This window comes from Pelophylax lessonae (assembly GCF_965119305.1).
Source record: "Pelophylax lessonae genome assembly, chromosome: 9".
In the NCBI taxonomy this organism is placed as follows: Eukaryota; Metazoa; Chordata; class Amphibia; order Anura; family Ranidae; genus Pelophylax; species Pelophylax lessonae.
This window is the reverse complement of record NC_138776.1, coordinates 15,616,069-15,637,120: the sequence shown is the minus strand read 5'-3', so window position 1 is coordinate 15,637,120 and position 21,052 is coordinate 15,616,069. Positions and strand designations below refer to the sequence as shown.

The following is a 21,052-nucleotide window of genomic DNA, read 5'->3' as shown; positions in this document are numbered from 1 at the left end:
CATGCCCTTTAATAAAGTGCACTTTTCTATTTTGTCCTGAGCAAACTGGTCCCACCCTCCCATCTACTGATCTAAATTTACCAACTGATCAAACTGCTGCCACCCCTGTTTTTTTTACATTTTACGTCATAAGGTCTTCTCTCACTTGGTACATTACAGCTCCACACACTCCTTTCATCCCTCTGCACTTACTGAGTCTTAATTTCTTTTCAATTGAGGAATGAAGAGGCCAAGGATGCCCATTGTTGAGCTGTGCTTAGGGCAATTGAGGGGCCAATGGGGGAACCATTGTTGGGCTTTGTTTAGAGCACTGAAAGGGCCAACTGGACCACCATTGTTGGGCTGTGCTTACAACAGTTGAGGGTCTGGGGGGACCATTATTGGGCTGTGTTTAGGGCATAGATGAGCCAAGAGGGAACCATTGTTTGGCAGTGCTTAGGGCAATGAAGGGGTTATGAAACAAAAAAAGATAAAATTCCCAGTTCAATTTGCCAACCAGTCTGCTTACCAACCAAATTGTCCTGTCTAACAGTTTGCGTCAATACAGGGGTTTAGTTAGCACACATTTGCAAACGCATGTGAAAGCTGCAGGGCCACGTCAAGGCTCCCTGTTACCTGCAGTCCTAACTCTAATGAATTTTAAAGAGTCTCCACAGTGGGAGCACATGCAAGCTAATGGATAGATAGGGGGCAGGTGAGCCTGGAGGTGGCCCATCCCTCCTGAAAGGTAATTGGGGGCATAATGGAAGCCCAGCTGATAGTATTACAGCAAAGGCACCCAGTATGTCCACTCACCAGTACACATATACAACAAAGAAAATGGCCTCTGCCCCCACCTATAACTGGCCTTCTTTGCTATGAAGGCCAGTTATAGGTGGGGGCAGAGGCCATTTTCTTTGTTGTATATGTGTACTGGTGAGTGGACATACTGGGTGCCTTTGCTGTAATACTATCAGCTGGGCTTCCATTATGCCCCCAATTACCTTTCAGGAGGGATGGGCCACCTCCAGGCTCACCTGCCCCCTATCTATCCATTAGCTTGCATGTGCTCCCACTGTGGAGACTCTTTAAAATTCATTAGAGTTAGGACTGCAGGTAACAGGGAGCCTTGACGTGGCCCTGCAGCTTTCACATGCGTTTGCAAATGTGTGCTAACTAAACCCCTGTATTGACGCAAACTGTTAGACAGGACAATTTGGTTGGTAAGCAGACTGGTTGGCAAATTGAACTGGGAATTTTATCTTTTTTTGTTTCATGTGCGTTGCCCTTCCATGTGTTCTTTGCTATGAAGGCCAGTTATAGGTGGGGGCAGAGGCCATTTTCTTTCTTCAATGAAGGGGTTAGGTGGGCACCATTGTTTGACTGTGCTTAGGGCAATGGAGGGGCAAAGAAGGGTGTACCATTGTTGGGCTGTGCTTGGGGCAATGGAAGACCCAAGGAAGGCACTATTGTTAGGCTGTGCTTAGGGCAATGGAGAGGCTAAGAATGCACCATTATTTGTCTGTGCTTAGGGCAATGGAGGGGCCAAGGGAGAACCATTTTTGTGCTGTGCTTAGGGAAATTAAGGGGCCAAGGGGGGCACCATTGTTGGTCTATACATAGGGCAATGAAGGGGCCAAGCGAGAACCACCATTAAGCTGTGCTTGGCCAATGGACAATGGCGGGGTAAAGGAGGGCACCATTGTTGATCTGTGCTTAAGGCAATAGAGGGGCCAGGAGGATGTGCCTGGGGCAATAGAGCGGCCAAGGGAGAAGCATTGTTGTGCTGTGCTTAGGAAAATCTAGGGGCCTGGGGGGGGGGGGGGCATCATTGTTGGTCTATGCTTAGGGCAATAGAGGAGCCAAGGGAGAACCATTGTTGAGCTGTGCTTGGGGCAATCGATGGGCCAAGGGGGGAACCATTGTTTGGCTGTGCTTGGGGCAATGAAGGAGCCAAGGAAGGCACTATTGTTAGGCTGTGCTTATGACAACAGAGGGGCACCATTATTTGTCTGTGCTTAGGGCAATGAAGGGGCTAAGAGGGGCGCAATTGTTTGTGTGTGCTTAGAGCAATAAAGGGGCCAAGGGAGAACCATGTTTGTGCTGTGCTTAGGGAAATTAAGGGGCCAAGGGGGGCACCATTGTTGGTCTATAGAGGACAATGAAGGGGCCAAGGGAGAACCATTGTTAGGCTGTGCTTAGGGCAATGAAGAGGAAAGGGCGGGGGGGGGACTATTGTTGGTCTGTGCTTAAGGCAATAGAGGGGCCAGGAGGGGAACTGTTGTTGGACTGTACTTATGGCAATGATGGGGCCAAGGTGAGTACCATCATTAGACTGTGCTTAGGAAAATTTGAGGGTCCGAAGGGATTACAATTGCTGGGATTGTGCCTGGGGCAAAGGAAGGGCCAAGGGATAAGCATTGTTGTGCTGTGCTTAGGAAAATCAAGGAGCCTGGGGGGGGGGGGGCATCATTATTGATCTATGCTTAGGGCAATGGGGGAGCCAAGGGGGGAACCATTGTTTGGCTGTGCTTGGGGGCAAAAGAGGAGCCAAGGAAGGCACTATTGTTAGGTTGTGCTTAGGGCAATGGGGGCAATGATGGGGCCAAGATGTGTACCATCATTAGACTGTGCTTACCGAAATTTGAGGGTCCAAATGGATTACGATTGCTGGGATTGTGCCTGAGGCAATGGAAGGGGCAAGGGATAAGCATTGTTGTGCTGTGCTGTAAAAAATCAAGGAGCCTGGGAGAGGGAGGGGGGGGTCATCATTGTTGGTCTATGCCTAGGGCAATGGAGGAGCCAAGGGTGAACCATTGTTGAGCTGTGCTTAGGGCAATGGTTGGGCCAAGGGGGGAACCATTGTTTGGCTGTGCTTGGGGGCAATAGAGGAGCCAAGGAAGGCACTATTGTTAGGCTGTGCTTAGGGCAACGGGGGCAATGATGGGGCCAAGGTGTGTACCATCAGTATACTTTGCTTAGGGTAATGTGAGGGTCCAATGGGATCGCAATTGCTCGGATTGTGCGTAGGGAAATGGAAGGGCCAAGGGAGAAGCATTATTGTGCTGTTCTTAGGAAAATCAAGGGGCCTGGGACGGGGGGGGGGATCATTGTTGGTCTATGCTTAGGGCAATGGAGGAGCCAAGGGGGGAACCATTGTTGGGCTGTGCTTAGGGCAATAGAAGGGCCAGGAGAGGAACTGTTGTTGGGCTTTGCTTAGAGCAATAGAGGGGCCAAGGTGGGCAGCATCGTTGAATTGTGCTTAGGGAACTCGTCTGGCCAAAGGGATTACAATTGTTGAGATGTGCTTAGGCCAAAGGCTTTTTTTACCACTGCAATCTGTTAGAGAGGAGGAAATCAGCTGCTTGGACGTTCACCAAATTACGTATTCCTACTTCTGTTGATCCATATTAAAGCTTCTTCCAAGAATGGACCCACACCAAACTGACACATACAAGCTATACAACTCAACTTTATTTTAATAAGAAGCAAATTTTGTACAATAATTTATACTTCAAGAGAATTAGCTGTACAGTTATATACTATATCATACAATGTGCAATAAAAAAATATTTTCGGAAGCATTTCCTAGTCACATTTATTGCATCTATCTGCTGTTTCTGTGCATTTCAGCAGTAAGCTAAGCTGATTTCTTCGTTACACTTGCTTCTCCAAGCCGTGGTTTGTCCGCTTCACCAACGCTTCCCGGGTATCTGACTGCCACTGCTGCACCAGATCTGTCGGGGTTTTCCCATCCTGCGTTGCATACAAAAGGGAAAATTAAGTTATTGGAGAAGTTTTCCCTTAACCAATTCGCCTGCAGAAGATTTTACCCCCCTTCTTGTCCAGGCCTTTTTTTGCGATACGGCACTGCGTTATTTTAACTGATAATTGCGCGGTCGTGCGACGCTGTACCCAAATAACATTGATGTCCTATTTTTTCCACACAAATAGAACTTTCTCTTGGTGGTATTTGATCAACTCTGCGTTTTTTTTTTAATTTTTTTTTTTATTTTTTGTGCTATAAACAAAAAAAGGGCAACAGTTTTGAAAAAAAAAAAAATAATAATAATATTTTTTACTTTCTGCTATACACATCCAATAAAAAAAATGTAGGAAATTAAATGTATTCATCATTTTAGGCCAATGTGTATTCTGCTACATATTTTCGGTTTAAAAAAATCCCAATAAGCGTATATATTGATTGTTTTTTTCGCAAACGTTATCCCGTCCAAAAACTATAGGATATTTTTATGGAATTTTTATTTATTTCTTTTTCTTACTAGTAATGGCGGCGATCAGCGGATTTTAGTGGGACTGCAACATTGCGGTGGACAAATCCCGACACTTAACTTTTGACACTTTTTTGGGGACTAGTGACACCAATACAGTGATCATTGCTAAAAATATGCACTGTCACTATACTAATGACACTGGCAGGGAAGGGGTTAACATTGGGGCGATTAAAGGGTGAAATGTGTTCGCTGGCAGTGCTTGCTAACTGTGTGGAGGAGGTGCTTTGACTGGGAGAAGACTGAGATCCGTGTTCCTGCTTAGCAGAGACACAAGATCTCCATCTTCCCCTCTCACAGACCGCCATTCTGCCTCTCTCCCGAACGATCGCGAGGTGCCGGCGAACATTGGGTTTACCAGACCTGCTGATTGGCTCCCACTTCGTCCAATCACAGCAGGAGTGGGTCGCCGGAAGCGCGCACGCGTGCCCCAGTCCCATTGCACTAAATCACGTACAGGTTTGTGATTTCCCGCAGGAGGGCCGCCCTGCCGCAGTATACATATATATATATAATCGTATATATAATATATATATATATATACGATTATAATAAAATATATATATAATCGTTTACATCTAAATGTTTCAGAGAAGGATTGGGAGAAAGTGCTGTGGTCAGATGAGACCAAAACTGAGCTCTTTGGTATTAACACGACTCCCTGTATTTGGAGGAAGAAAAATGCTGACTATGACCCTAAGAACACCATCCCTACAGTCAAGCACGGAGGTGGAAACATGATGCTTTGGGGCTGTTTCTCTGCTAAAGGTACAGACCGACTTTGCCAAATTGAGGGGCCAATGGATGTGGGCCATGTATTGTAAAATCTTGGATGAGAACCTTCTTTCCTTCAGCCAGAACACTGAAGATGGGAAATCCGCAAACAAATATGTGTGGCGTGCATTTGTATTCACCCCCCCCCCCATCCTTTACTCTGATATCCCTAACTAAGATCTAGTGGAACCAATTGCCTTCAGAAGTCACCTAACTAGTAAATGGAGTCCACCGGTGTGTAATTTTTATTCTCAGTATAAATACAACTGTTCTGTGAAGCCCTCAGAGGTTTGTTAGAGGACGTTAGTGAACAAACAACATCATGAAGGCCAAGGAACACACCAGACAGGTCAGGGATAAAGTTGTGGAGAAGTGTAAAGCAGGGTTAGGTTATAAAAAAATATCCCAAGCTTTGAACATCTCACGGAGCGCTGTTCAATCCATCATCGGGAAATGGAAAGAGTATAGGACAACTACAACCCTACCAAGACATGGCCGTCCACCTAAACTGACCGTCCGGGCCCCTACCAAGACATGGCCGTCCACGTAAACTGACCGGCCGGGCCCCTACCAAGACATGGCCGTCCACCTAAACCAACCGGCCGGGCCCCTACCAAGACATGGCCGTCCACCTAAACTGACCGGCCGGGCCCCTACCAAGACATGGCCATCCACCTAAACTGACCGTCCGGGCCCCTACCAAGACATGGCCATCCACCTAAACCGACCGGCCGGGCAAGGAGAGCATTAATCAGAGAAGCAGCCAAGAGGCTCATGGGAACTCTGGAGGAGCTGCAGAGATCCACAGCTCAGGTGGGAGAATCTGTCCACAGGACAACTATTAGTCTGCGCTCCACAAATCTGCCCTTTATGGAAGAGTGAGAAGAAGAAAGCCATTGGTGGAAGAAATCTATAAGAAGTCCGCTCGCAGTTTAGAAGAAACCATGTGGGGGACACAGCAAACATGTGGAAGAAGGGGCTCTGCTCAGATGAGACCAAAATTTAATTTTTTGGCCTAAAAGCAAAACGCTATGTGTGGGGCGGAAAACTAACACTGCACATCACCCTGAACACACCATCCCCACTGTGAAACATGGTGGTGGCAGCATCATGGTGTGGGGATGCTTTTCTTCAGCAGGGACAGGGAAGCTGGTCAGAGTTGATGGGAAGATGGATGGAGACAAATACAGGGCAATCTTAGAAGAAAACCTGTTAGAGTCTGCAAAAGACTTGAGACTTGGGGGGAGGCTCACCTTCCAGCAGGACAACGACCCGAAACATCCAGCCAGAGCTACAATGGAATGGTATAGATCAGGGTTCTCAAACTGGCGGCTTTCCAGCTGTTGCAGAACTACAAGTCCCATCAGACCTCTGCCTATGGGAGTCATGCTTGTCAGCCTTGCAATGCCTCATGGGAATTGTAGTCTTGCAACAGCTGGAGGGCTGCCAGTTTGAGACCCCTTGGTTTATATCAAAGCATAAAGATATAAAACTTCCGCGCTAGTGGTCTACTCGGAAAAGGGATATATGTACAACTAAATGTAAAGGTGATGTAAGATTAGGCTGCAGCCTCCCTAAATAATAGTCCGAGGACTATCACCATAAATAAATGAAAAAGAGGGATAGTGGCGCTGCCTAAAATGTGCAAAATATATAATATGTATAATGTAACGAAAATCTAGATAATAAAGTGACTGGTGCATATAATAGTATAATGCAGTGATATCAAATACTATATATCAATCCAAAATGCAATCAACTTTAAAAACTTGCTAACAGTGCATAATAAATCACAAAGTGCAATATTAAAGGTGCTGACTGTACAGGTTATAAAGTGACTGGTGCTTGCAAAAAAATATATCATGCGATGAATAAATTAGAAATGATAATAACCAGCAAATATATTGATGTGCAATAAAGTGCTTAACAAAGGAGTGCTTCAGTGAATAAAAAGCCCCTCCCTACCATATGCTATGGTATGAGGGTAATATATAAAGTGCCAATAGTGAATGGCAATCAATATGCACACAAAGGACAGTCCAGTGAAAAATATACAGTCTTTATATCACGTGCAATAACCAAAAGAAGGTGTAGAGAGTTCAAGATCCATATAGGTGACCACAATCTGGTAGTGCTATATGAGGAGTGACCCCGTGGTGGACAGTGAGGTAATGGGTGACCCTTCTGGTAAGAGGACACACTTACCATAAACCCCCACCCCACACAGGGGTATAGAGCGGGTGTAGGAATATATCCAGCGATCCCTCGAATCCGATTGGTCCTGAGCAGGGACGTCCTATCGGAAGCCTAGCTGGTCCTAATGTGAGGTATCCCCCTATGGTGTACTTGGGTCCTAACAGGCTCTTAGTGTTGGATGGGTCCAAGGTGTTCACCGGTGTCACTCCGGAGTGTATACCAGGGAGTAATGATAAACAAGGGACATAGCGTAATTCCGTATAGAATTTTATTAAATGCAATAAAGAGAGGTACTCACAAATCGGTAGAATCAAACAAGTATGTAGCAGGAAGGAGCGCGATGCGGTCCAAGCCTTTTACCAGAAGGGTCACCCACGGGGTCAATGGATCTTGAACTCTCTACACCTGCTTTTGGTTATTGCACGTGATATAAAGACTGTATACTTTTCACTGGACTGTCCTTTGTGTGCATATTGATTGCCATTCACTATTGGCACTTTATATATTACCCTCATACCATAGCATATGGTAGGGAGGGGCTTTTTATTCACTGAAGCACTCCTTTGTTAAGCACTTTATTGCACATCAATATATTTGCTGGTTATTGTCATTTCTAATTTATTCATCGCATGATATATTTTTTTGCAAGCACCAGTCACTTTATAACCTGTACAGTCAGCACCTTTAATATTGCACTTTGTGATTTATTATGCACTGTTAGCAAGTTTTTAAAGTTGATTGCATTTTGGATTGATATATAGTATTTGATATCACTGCATTATACTATTATATGCACCAGTCACTTTATTATCTAGATTTTCGTTACATTATACATATGATATATTTTGCACATTTTAGTCAGCGCCACTATCCCTCTTTTTCATTTATTTATATCAAAGCATATTCATGTGTTAGAATGGCCCAGTCACAGTCCAGACCTAAATCCCATTGAGAATCTGTGGCAAGACTTGAAAATTGCTGTTCACAGACGCTCCCCATCCAATCTGACAGAGCTTGAGATATTCTGCAAAGAAGAATGGGCAAAAATGTCCCCCTGCAAAGCTGGTAGAGACATCCCCAAAAAGACTTGCAGCTGTAATTGCAGGGAAAGGTGGTTCTACAAAGTATTGACTCAGGGGGGTGAAAACAAATGCAGCCACACTTTTCACCGATTTATTTGTAAAACACTTTGAAAACCATTTATCATTTTCCTTCCACTTCACAATTATGTGCCACTTTGTGTTGGTCTATCACAGGGATATGCAAACTGTGGCCCTCCATCTGTTGCAAAACTACAAGTCCCATCATGCTTCTGGGTGTCATGCTTGCGGCTATCAGAGTCTTGCTATTCCTTATGGGACTTGTAGTTCTGCAACATCTGGAGGGCCACAGATTGCATATCCCTGGTTCAAAATCCCAATAATAAAAACATTTACATTTTTTGGTTGTAACATGACAAAGTTTGGAAAAAAATCAAGGGGTGTGAATACTTTTTCTCAAGGCTCTGTACATGGTGGTCATTAAAGTACTTACTCCGTTCTTTGTCATCATGTTGGCTCCGTAGATTATCAGCATTTTTATAATTTTGTAGCGGTTGAGTCTGACCGCATCATGCAGTGCGGTGTCACCTTCCTGTAAACAGCAAAGAAGAAGACCTTAGTGTATGTGTCATAGAAACTCGGCATCAGAAATAATGACCAACCCCCAGCTAGCCAGATAGCAAGATTTGTATATGTTCGGGATCTGAATACTGAGTTATTAACCACTTAAGCCCCGGAGGATTTGGCTGCTCAAAGACCAGGCCCTATTTTGCGATTCGGCACTGCGTAACTTTAACGGACAATTGCGCGGTCGTGCGACACTGTACCCAAACGAATTTGACGTCCTTTTTTTTCCCACAAACAGAGCTTTCTTTTGGTGGTATTTGATCACCTGTGCGATTTTTACTTTTTGCGCTATAAACAAAAAAAATAGCGACAATTCTGAAAAAATAACAATATTTTTCACATTTTTTTATATGAAATTCCCCAAAAAAAATGTAAAAATCAAAATTTTTTAACATTTTAGGCCAATTTGTTTTCTGCTACATATTTTTGGTATAAAAAAAATTGCAATAAGCGTATTTTGATTGGTTTGCGCAAAAGTTATTGCGTCTACTAACTACGGGAAAGATTTATGTCATTTTTATTGTTTTTTTTTTAATAGTAATGGCGGCGATCTGCGATTTTTTTTTTTTTGCGGGACTGCGACATTGCAGCGGACAGATCGGACCCCTGACTGACATTTTTGACACTTTTGGGGGTACCAGTGACATTTCTACAGTAATCAGTGCTATAAATATGCACTGTTACTGTAAAAATGACACTGGCAGGGAAGGGGTTAACTTTATTGGTGATCAGTGGGTTAAATGTATCCCTAGGGGCGTGATTCTAACTGTGGGGGGGGCGTGGCTTGTGATGTAACCACAGAGACATACGATCCTACATAGCAGGATCGTATGATCTCTGCAGTTACACCAGGGAGAATGACTGCAGTTACACCAGGGATAATGACGGACGGCTTTGTTTACATCAGCCGCCTGCCTTTCTCCCTCTCCAGCGGGAGATCGCGAGTGACCGGCGGACACCGTAGCCGCCGGTCACTCGCGCGGGGAAGGCAGGGAACGAGTGGGGGCGGGAGCTCACCCCCTAGAGCAGGGATCCTCAAACTACGGCCCTCCAGCTGTTGCAGAACTACACATCCCATGAGGCATTATAAAACTCTGACATTCACAGACATGACTAAGCATGATGGGAATTGTAGTTCCTGAACAACTGGAGGGCCATATTTTGAAGATCCTTGCCCTAGAGGCTCGAGGGCGAGCGACGTAGCCCTACGTCGTTTTGCCTGTAGGGGGCTGACTGCCGCCGTAAATAGTCGTGCGGCGGTCGGCAAGCGGTTAATACTATAGTGGGTATAGAAAAGAATCACCCCCTTTAAAATAATCACATTTTGTTGTTTTGCAGCCTGAAATGAAGACAGACACAGTTTTTGTTTTATCCACCTGTATTTACTATAAAAAACCAACACGTTAGAAAAAATAAAATTAAAACAATGACTGAGTTGGAAAAAGGACCCCCCCTCCCCTTGTGTCAGTATTTTGTTGAAACACCTTTTAATTTCAGCCTTCAGTCTGTTGGGATTTGTCTCTACTAACTTTGCACATCTAGAATTTGCAATTTTTGCCCGCTCTTCATTGCAGGAGGGGGGGGGGGTGATCCTTTCTCCAACTCAGTAATTCTGTTTTTTTTTTTTTTTTTTTCTGATATGTTGGTGTTATATCTTTCACTTGGATGTTATAAGAGTAAATACAGCTGGATAAAACAAAACTTGTGTCTGTCTTCATTTCAGACAAAGTTTGATTATTTTAGAGGGGGGGGGGTGATTCTTTTCTTTACCCATTGTAATTCTTAATCATCCAAAATGATATGATTAAAAAAAAATTTGATAAAACTGTTGTAGCAAATGGCGCAAGTGTATGGAGTTTTATTTCCCCCTTTAACCACTTAAGGACCGCCCACCGCAGTTATACTGCGGCAGGCAGCCCCTCCTCCGCGAACCGTCGTAGGTATATGTTGGTCGTGTCCCTGCAGCTAGGGGGCGCGTGCCCCTGGCAGCGCGCTCCCGCCCTCACTCGGCAGCGGGGAAGCCGATGCATGGGGCAGGTGGCTCTGATTGCCGCCTGACACCCGTGATCACTCCCCGCTGAGAGAGAAGAACGGTCAGCTGTTGTAAACACATCTGACCGTTCTTCTCCCTGAAATGACCACAGAGTTAATGTGATCCTTCTATATAGGATCACAGGTCTCTATGGTCATTTCACAAGCCATGCCCCCCACAGTTAGAATCACTCCCCTAGTCTCACATTTAACCCATTGATCACCCATAGGGTTAACCCCTTCCCTGCCAGTGTCATTATTACAATAACAGTGCATATTTTTAGCACTGATTACTGTAGTAATGTCACTGGTCCCCCCAAAAGTGTCAAAAATGTCAGTTAGGTGTCCGATCTGTCCGCCGCAATGTCGCAGTCCTGCTAAAAATCGCAGAACGCCGCCAATACTAGTTTAAAAAAAAACAATAAAAATGACATAAATATTTCCCGTAGTTAGTAAACGCAATATTTTTTGCGCAAACCAATCAAAATACGCTTATTGCGATTTGTTTTTTTACCAAAAATATGCAGCAGAAAACAAATTGGCCTAAAATGTTAAAAAAAATTTAGATTTTTAAATTTTTTTTGAGAATGTTATTATAGCAGAATGTGAAAAATGTTGTTTTTTTCAGAATTTTTGCTCTTTTTTTGTTTATAGCGCAAAAAATAAAAATTGCACAGGTGATCAAATACCACCAAAAGAAAGCTCTGTTTGTGGGAAAAAAAGGACGTAAATTTTGTTTGGGTACAGCAGCACACGACCGCGCAATTGTCCATTAAAGTAACGCAGAATAGGGCCTGGTCATTAAGGGGGCAAAACCTTCAGTGGTTAAAGCAAAAGGCGGTTCAACAAAATACTGACACAAGGGGGAGGGGGATCCTTTTTCCAACTCAGTGATTCTGTTTTTTCATTTTTTTTTTTTCTGACATGTTTGTGTTATATCTTTCACTAGGATGTTATAAGTTGCACTGAGGAAATACAGCTGGATAAAACAAAACCTGTGTCTGTCTTCGTTTCAGGCTGCAAAGCAGCAAAATGTGATTATTTTAGAGGGGTGGGGGGGCAGGGGTGATTCTTTTTTTATACCCGTTGTAATTCCTAATCATCCAATAATATGATTAAAAACAAATTTCGATAAATCTGTTGTAGCAAATGGCGCAAGTGTATGGAGTTTTATTTCCCCCTTTTAAAGCGGAGTTCCGGGCACAAAAACGATATTTTTTTTTTTGTGCCCGTCCGCTATTTCAGCCTAACCTGAAAAGGAATTGGATAGTTAGATTTTTTTTTTTTTAAAACTCACCTTGTAATGGACGATCGTAAATACTCACCTATGACAGCTTCCTCCTCCAGCGCCGAGGCTCTCCCCGTCACTTCCTGCCTCGCAATGATTCCTGGGAGCTAAACGTCATAGCTCCCAGGAATCAATGCGCCGCACCGGCCCCGCTCGTCATTTCCGGGCGACGCCGCATTCCCCTGCTAAACAGCTTCTGGGCATGCCCAGAAGCTGTTTAGGAATGCGGCGCCGCACCGGAAGTGACGAGAGGGGCCGGTGCGGCGCATTCTGGGACACGAAGACGCGGAAGAAGACAGAGAAGAGGACCGCGCCGGCTTCAGCTGCCCACAACCAAGATGGAAACGCTGTGGAAGAAAACTTCTAAGTAAGTATTTCTTCTAAAAGGTAAGTGCGAACCGGGACAGATCAGAGGCTAGCCATTGTGGAATGTGCTAGCCCTGACTGTCCCGGGGGTATGTTAAAAAAAAAAACGTTTCTCTGCCCGGAACTCCGCTTTAACAATTAATTTTTTTTTACACTTCCAAACTTGCATATGTTTGCACATTTTCATGCGCCCCTGGGCTGATGTTGTAATGCGACACGAGCAGGTTGGACGCGTTTCAGCTATTTCTAGAATTTCGAACATTCTCCAGACTGACTCATTCCAAACACATTCCTATGTGATCAAAGGGGAGCAAATCCTTGGAAGGGATCCCGAGGACAGGGAAGGGATCTGGCTTAGTGCAAGCAAATCCTCCTATTTGTATATTCAAAAATCGATAAATCAATCTTTACATAGTTAGTGAGGTCGAAAAAAGACATCAGTCCATCCAGTTCAACCTACGATGTGTGTGTGTTTGCTGTTAACCGTACATTGTATACCCCTGTATGTTGTACATTGTATACCCCTGTATGTTGTACATTGTATACCCCTGTATGTTGTACATTGTATACCCCTGTATGTTGTACATTGTATACCCCTCTATGTTGTACATTGTATACCCCTATATGTTGTACATTGTATACCCCTCTATGTTGTACATTGTATACCCCTGTATGTTGTACATTGTATACCCCTCTATGTTGTACATTGTATACCCCTATATGTTGTACATTGTATACCCCTCTATGTTGTACATTGTATACCCCTGTATGTTGTACATTGTATACCCCTCTATGTTGTACATTGTATACCCCTCTATGTTGTACATTGTATACCCCTCTATGTTGTACATTGTATACCCCTGTATGTTGTGGTCTTTAAGGTGCCCATCTAATAGTTTTTTGAAAGTATCAATGCTCCCTGCTGATACCACTGCTTGTGGAAGAGAATTCCACATCCTTACTGCTCTCACAGTAAAGAACCCCTTACGTATTTTAAGGTTAAACCGCCTTTCCTCTAGTTTTAGTGAGTGGCCACTTGTCTTATTGTATTCCCTTTCTCTAAATAGTTTGTTCCTTATGCTCGGGTCACCAGTACAGTATTTGTACATTGATATCATATCCCCCCTCAATCGTCAAAAGTTCAGTGCTTGTAGTCTTTCCTCATAGCCGATGTCCTCCATTGCCCTAATTATTTTTGTTGCCCTTCTCTGGACTCTCTCCAGTTCCAGCACATCCTTCCTGAGGACCAGTGCCCAGAACTGGACAGAATACTCCAGATGTGGCTGGACCAGAGTCTTGTAGAGAGGGAGAATAATCTCTTTATTTCTGGAGTGAATCCCCTTTTTTATACATGCCAGTATTCTGTTGGCTTTGCTTGCAGCAGCTTGGCATTGCATGCCACTGCCAAGCCTGTTGTCTACCAGTACCCCCAGGTCCTTTTCCATCCTAGACTCACCCAGAGGTTCCCCCCCTAGTGAGTAACTTGCTTTCGTGGTTCGGACGCCCAAGTGCATTACTTTACATTTTTCAACATTAAACCTCATCTGCCATGTAGTTGCCCAGCCCATTATTTTGTTCAGGTCCGCTTGTAAGGTTTCCACATCCTGCATAGAAGAATATTGGCATGCTTAGTTTAGTATCATCCGCAAATACCGAGAATCTCGAGATTGTGCTGGATATCCCATCCTGTAGATCAGGGGTGTCAAACTCAATTTCATTGTGGGCCGCATCAGTATTAGGGTTGTCCTCAAAGGGCTGGTTGTATCTGTAAGACTATGTCTGTAAGACTATGCATCTACTTAGATACTTAGAAGTATACAGTGTACACAGTGTAGAGTTCACAATTGTACTACATACAGATTGAAGAGTTCAGGAGTGCGTTATGTACAGACTGCAGGGTTGAGGAGTGTTTGACATACAGAGTGCAGGGTTTATGAACTACGTGGTGTGCAGAGTTCAGGAGTGCGTTATGTACAGACTGCAGGGTTGAGGAGCGTTTGACATACAGAGTGCAGGGTGTGCAGAGTTCAGGAGTGCAGAGTGCCCCCACCCCCCAAAAAGCTTCCTTACATCTCATCTGCCTGGCTGTAGTACCTCCCGGCAGTGTAGGTGGCTCTGCATCTCTCTCCCACTTGAAGGGAGATTATTGGTCGGTACTGCTGTGCAGTGCAGGCAGAGTAGGGAGGGATCTGCAAGAGCCAGAGGTGGCGGAACGGAGTTTCACCACCTTCCAGCTGAAAAAAAGTCCTGGGTGCAGGGGCCACAGAAAATGGCCTGGTGGGCCAGATTCGGCCCGTGGGCCTTGTGTTTGACACCTGTGCTCTAGATCATTTATAAATGAATTAAATGAGAGGGGTCCCAGGACAGATCCTTGGGGGACCCCACTTTCCACACCCGCCCAATACAAGTACTCCCCATTTATCACCACCCTCTGGACTCTCCCCTGGAGCCAGTTCTCTATCCAGGTACTCACCCTATGGTCCATACCTACCTTCCTTAGTTTGTACAGTAAGCGTTTGTGGGGAACGGTGTCAAAGGCCATTGCAAAGTCCAGATACACCACATCCACAGGCTTACCTTTATCTAGATGGCAGCTCACTTCATCGTAGAAGGTTAATAGTAATTAATCAATATAAAATAATGTACAGCTGGTATCAGACCACTAATTTTTTTACCATTTATAAATCCTGCAGTTTTACGCAATTGTTGGCGATGCTACTGGCTTATGCATTGGACATGTCAGAAACTACAATCCTATTGGAAGACAGTCCACAAATGACTTGAACGACTAACTAAGCAATCCCTACCATTAGGTCCTCAGTCCTACTTTCTCAGGCCTTCCTTTCCAACCAGTTGTTTAAATGTCTTGGGAAGCTAACCTCTCCAATACTAATGGCCACGTTCAATGTATGGGGGTGCTCTTAGTTTCTCTATGGGTTTGGGACTCCACTGTGAGAAGGAGCACTAGGTCTAGGCCAGTGATGGTGAACCTTGGCACAGATGTTTTAGAACTACATTTCCCATGATGCTCATGCACTCTGCAGTGTAGTTGAGCATTATGGGAAATGTAGTTCCAAAATATCTGGGGTGCCAAGGTTCGCCATTACTGGTAGGCTATGACACGCTTGCTTTTTTTCTGCACTATGCCTGATGGGCTAGGCCTTTTTGTTAAGACTTGGGCAATTTTTGTTACCAAGCCACAAGGCCTAGCCAATGCACCTACTCTGGCACATTTTTTTTGCATATTTATTTGCTCTCCATGTGTGTTACACTCTACTTATGTTTGCGTTAACTTTTTTACTAAGGATGTCGATCCTTGTGCCTACTATGAAGTCTATGAGGGGGGGGGGAGGTATGGCCATTAGGTTCCACCCTCCCCTGCCTTGGAAAGTCTGTCTTCCAAGGAGCTCCCCACCTAGAACTCAGAGGTCTACTAGGCCTTTTGGCTAGATGGACCTGAGTGTGCCTTACCCTCATTAGGAGCCTTGTGGGAAGTCTCTCTTCGGGGGAGCTCCTCACCTAGAACTGAGTAGTTGGCTTTTGGCTGATCAGGAGGAGAGAGGTCTGCCAGGCCTTTTGGGTAGGTGGACCTGAGTGTGCCTTACCCTCGTCAGAAGCCTTGTGCCCCCAGGGGTCAGGGAAGTCTCCCTTCGGGAGAGCTCCTCACCTAGAACCCAGTAGTTGGCTTTTGGCTGATCAGGAGGAGAGAGGTCTGCCAGGCCTTTTGGGTAGGTGGACCTGAGTGTGCCTTACCCTCGTCAGGAGCCTTGTGCCCCCAGGGGTCAGGGAAGTCTCTCTTCGGGAGAGCTCCTCAACTAGAACTCAGTAGTTGGCTTTTGGCTGATCATGAGAAGAGATGTCTGCCAGACCTTTTGGCTAGGTGGACCTGAGTGTGCCTTGTGCTCCCAGGGGTCAGGGTGGGGCACACTCTAAGTGCACTTTTAGAAGCGATCCAGTCCCCAAATCACCACTAACTGTGGAAACTTCGCACTGGACCTCATGCAACTTGGATTCTGTGCCTCTCCACTCCTCCTCTAGACTCTAGGACCTTGATTTCCAAATGAAATGCAAACTTTTCCACAGTCAGTGATGATTTGGGGAGCCATGTCATCAGCTGGTGTTGGTCCACTCTGTTTTATCAAGTCCAAAGTCAGCGCAGCCCTCTAGCAGGAAATTCTAGAGCACTTCATGCTTCCCTCTGCTGACCAGCTTTATGGAGATGCTGATTTAATTTTTCCAGCAGGACTTGGCACCGCCCACACTTCCAAAACTATCAATACCTGGTCACATGATCATGGTATCGCTGTGCTTGATTGGCCAGAAAATTGGCTTGACCTAAACTCCATAGAGAATCTGTGGGGTACTGTCAAGACTAAGATGAGAGACACCAGACCCAACAATGTAGACAAGCTGAAGACCACTATCAAAGCAACCTGGGCTTCCATAACACCTCAGCAGTGCCACAGGCTGATCACCTCCATGCCACGCCGAATTGATGCAGTAATTCATGCAAATGGAGCCCCGACCAAGTATTGAGTGCATCCTACACTGTACATGGACAGACTTTTCACAAGGCCAGCATTTCTGTATTAATAATCCTTTATTTTTTAATGGTCTTATGCAATTTTCTGAGATACTGAATTTTGGGGTGTCACTAGCTGTAAGCCATAATTATCAAAATGAAAAGAAAAAAATGGTTGAAATATATCACTCTGTGTGTAATGCATCTATATAAAATATATGAGCTTCACTTTTTGAATTAAATTACTGAAATAAATAAACTTTTTTGATGATATTCTAATTTTATTACTTGCACCTGTATAAAATGTTTGGGGGGTTCTAAGTAATTTTCTATAAAAAAAAAAAAAGAAAATATACAGATTTTTAGTTGTAAACAAAAAATGCCAGAAGCAGTTCCAGTGATTGGCTACCAAACTGAAAACAAGGTACAATAGTCTAAGGCAGGGTTTCTCAAGTTTCTCAACCAGGGTTCAGTGGAACCCTAAGGTCAGGGGCAGACTGGCAACTTTCAGCCCAGGGGGCAAGTACAAACCAGAGGCCCAAGGGGCAACGACTTGGCCCCCCTCCCACTCTCCCTCTTCCCATCCTCCTCCTGACCCCCACTCCAGGCTGAAGCCCTGCTCCAGGTACTCTCTACTCACTGTCTGAATCCGGGTTCCCAACCTGGCCAGCAGGGGGCGGTTGGGGGGAGCTAGGACAGCTTGGTTGGGGCTGGCCAGGGGAGGAGAGTCTCCAGTGGGGCATGGAACCGGCCTCGGCTCAGACAGTTTACACCATCCATGCTGGGGAAGGAGGCCTGCACTCTGTCCTTGCCTTCAACCCACAATCAGTAGGTCAGTGGTGGGGACTTTTTTCTTCTCTTCACCAGAAATCCTTTAGGCATGTCTGTGGCAGAAGCGGTGCAGCCTTTCTACAGGACATCAGAGCAGCCCAGGGGGCAATTGCCCCCCTGGCCCAGTCCTCCCCTGCTTAGGGTTCCTCCTGTGGTTGCTAGGGGTTCCTTAAGAAATAGGCTCTCGGATAAATTCCTAATGACACCATTATTCTTTTTAGCTATTTGTAAGGGGGTAATCCTTCCCAATGATGACAAGGAGCATTCTTCCCACTGACTGTCACACTAATGTGTCATGAGTTGTAGATTTTTAATTTTTAGCAGGGGTTCCCCGAGACCAGAAATTTATTTCAAGTGTTCCTCTGTGTTGAAAAGGTTGAGAAAGGCTGGTCTAAGGAGAATGAAGTCAGCTTGCCATTTGGTAGTACGATTGTATGGATGTTGGCGTTGGGGTCTGGTTAGTAGGGTTGGTGCCTTCCAGTAAAGTGCTGAAATTAGAAGTTCAGGAACAGCTACAGAACGTCCCTATTTCTATGTACAAAAATTTAAAAAAAGCAAAGACTCACTCTGTCCTTGGAGTTGATATCCACCCCAGTGGCAATAAGATGTTCCACGATGTCTGCGTGACCGGTACGAGTGGCAACGTGCAGAGGACTGCTCAAAGCCTGAAACATGGCATGAAAAATGAAAAACAGACATCAGAATTCTCTGCAGTTACTGGATGATTTCACAGCTAAAAAACAGAAATTCTAGTAAAATATAATTCCAACAAGAACCATAGACTTTTTAATATTTCTCAACCCATCAGTTGTTTGCACAGTTGTCTTAAGGCCCCTTTCACACTTGTGCAACCTAAAAGTCATGCGACTTAGACGCAACTTGAAGCAATGCCTGTGTAGTCTTGAGGTCCATGGACCAAAAGTCACATCAAAGTCGGACCAAAGTAGTGCAGAGATAACTCGAGTACTTAAAGCAGAGTTCTACCCTGGTTATACATGTTTTAATAAAAATACCCCCGGGACAGTCAGGGCTAGCACATTCCACAATGGCTAGCCTCTGATCTGTCCCGGGTTGCACTTACCTTTTGGGAGAAATACTTGTCCAGCGCTGCCATCTCAGGTGTGGGTAGCTTGAAGCAAGCGCGATCCTCTTCCGCGTTCTCTTCCTTCTTCCTCAGTCCCACGATGCACTGCACCGGCCCCGACGTCACTTCCGGTGCGTGTGCGTCATCCCTCCACAGCTTCTGGGCATGCCCAGAAGCTGTTTAGAAGGGAATGACACGCGCGCCCCGGAACTGACGTCGGGGCCGGTGCAGGCGCAATGATTCCTGGGAGCGATGACGTTCAGCTCCCAGGAATCATTGCAAAAGCCAGGAAGTGACGAATCGCCGTGGCCGCCGAGGGGAGGAAGAAGGAAGTAAGGTAAGTATATTTTCTCTACAAGGTAAGTAAAAAAAAAATTGCGATTATCCATTTGTTTTTCAGGTGACCCGGAGCGAGAAGATGGAGGTAAGTATAAATTTAGGGTGGAACTCCGCTTTAAGTAGTACTTTTGGCTCTGAAGAAGAGGGTTCTCTCTCGAAACGTGTCAGCCAGACATATACGGATGCCATCACGTCATCCAGCAGCATCAAGGAAGTATTCTGGCAGTCCTGGAGGCGATTGGTTCCATTTTTCTCACATGTGTGCTATTATCATGCGTTTGTGAGTACAATGTATGCTTTTTTGGATTTTAATACATTTTTTAAGTGGTAATGTATGAGGTTGGTGCGCCCTTCTCTTGCTATGGTATTTCAGTATATTTGGATACCCTTGGTCCTGAGAGGGCAACAATACCCTAGGTGGTGATAACAAAGACCACACAAGACCACTCACCTTCCCACATACTACTTGAGCGCAGGAGAGATATTGTTTTGGATTACCCCAGTACATCCCCCAAGGTCATTCTGTACCCCAGTATAATCCCTCCTTGGTCAGTACACCCCCCCCCCCCATGTCAGTCTGTCCTCCAGTACAATCCCTGCTTGGTCAGTCTGTCCACCAGTACATCCCCCCCCCCCCCGCCAGGTCAGGAAAGGGTCCACTGTGAAGTCGATGCAAGACTGGGAAATTACAATATGCAAACCCTCCTCTTATAGATTGGGTGTCAGCTGTGGTGTCTCCCCTGAAAGGGGGGGGGGGGGGATTCCCAGACAAGATCCAATCATACTCTACATGTTTCACGGATATACTGCCTTTTCAGGAGTTTGACTCAAGAGGGTTGTATAATCCGTAACAAAATATAAATCCATAAATAATATCAAAATGTCAGTGTTAATTGAAAAAAATCTATAACAGTGAATGTACCATTTCAAAAATTTCGATCAATAATCCCAAACAAAATAAACCCAGATCTTAATCAACTATATCATACCCCCAAATCCCCAAAGGAACAACGTGCCGGACTCACCAGTGATAACCCAGATGGAATGGAGGACAGGGCCAGAGAAAGCCTCCCGGGTCCCTCTCGAGTCAAACTCCTGAAAAGGTGCTATATCCGTGAAACATGTATAGTATGATTGGATCTTGTCTGGGATCCCCCCCCCCCTTTCAGGGGAGACACCACAGCCGACACCCAATCTATAAGAGGAGGGTTCGCATATTGTATTTTCCCAGTCTTGGATCCACCTCACAGTGGACCTTTTCTGGATATTTGTGATGTAATTTTATACAATCATTTTTTTTTGTGTTGCCCCTTTAGGGGATGTCTGTTATCTATGTATACATAATAAACTTTTGTATTTTTATAATATCTTCTCATTGTTTGTTCAACTCTCTTGAGTCAAACTCCTGAAGAAGCGGTATATCCGTGAAACATGTAAGGAGGGGGTAATCCCAGACAAGATCCAATCATACTCTACCTGTTTCACGGATATAGCACCTTTTCAGGAGTTTGACTCGAGAGGGACCCGGTAGGCTTTCTCTGGCCCTGTCCTCCATTCCATCTGGGTGATCACTGGTGAGTCCGGCACGTTGTTCCTATGGGAATTTGGGGGTATGATATAGTTGATTAAGATCTGGGTTTATTTTGTTTGGGATTATTGATGAAAATTTTTTAAATGGTACAT

At 45.0% G+C, this 21,052-nt stretch overlaps 1 protein-coding gene across 1 annotated transcript in view; it reads right to left on the bottom strand.

The window, feature by feature from the left end:
* Positions 1–3,433: 3,433 nt before the first annotated feature.
* ANKRD2 (ankyrin repeat domain 2) overlaps positions 3,434–21,052 on the bottom strand; it is a 79,313-nt gene continuing 61,694 nt past the window's right edge. Inside the window, exons 7-9 of the mRNA XM_082269269.1 lie at positions 18,513–18,611; positions 8,775–8,873; positions 3,434–3,735 (exon numbers count right to left, since the gene is read on the bottom strand). Of these exons, the coding sequence (XP_082125395.1) occupies positions 3,637–3,735; positions 8,775–8,873; positions 18,513–18,611 (297 nt within the window). The 3' untranslated portion in view covers positions 3,434–3,636. The remainder of the gene's footprint in view (positions 3,736–8,774; positions 8,874–18,512; positions 18,612–21,052) is intronic.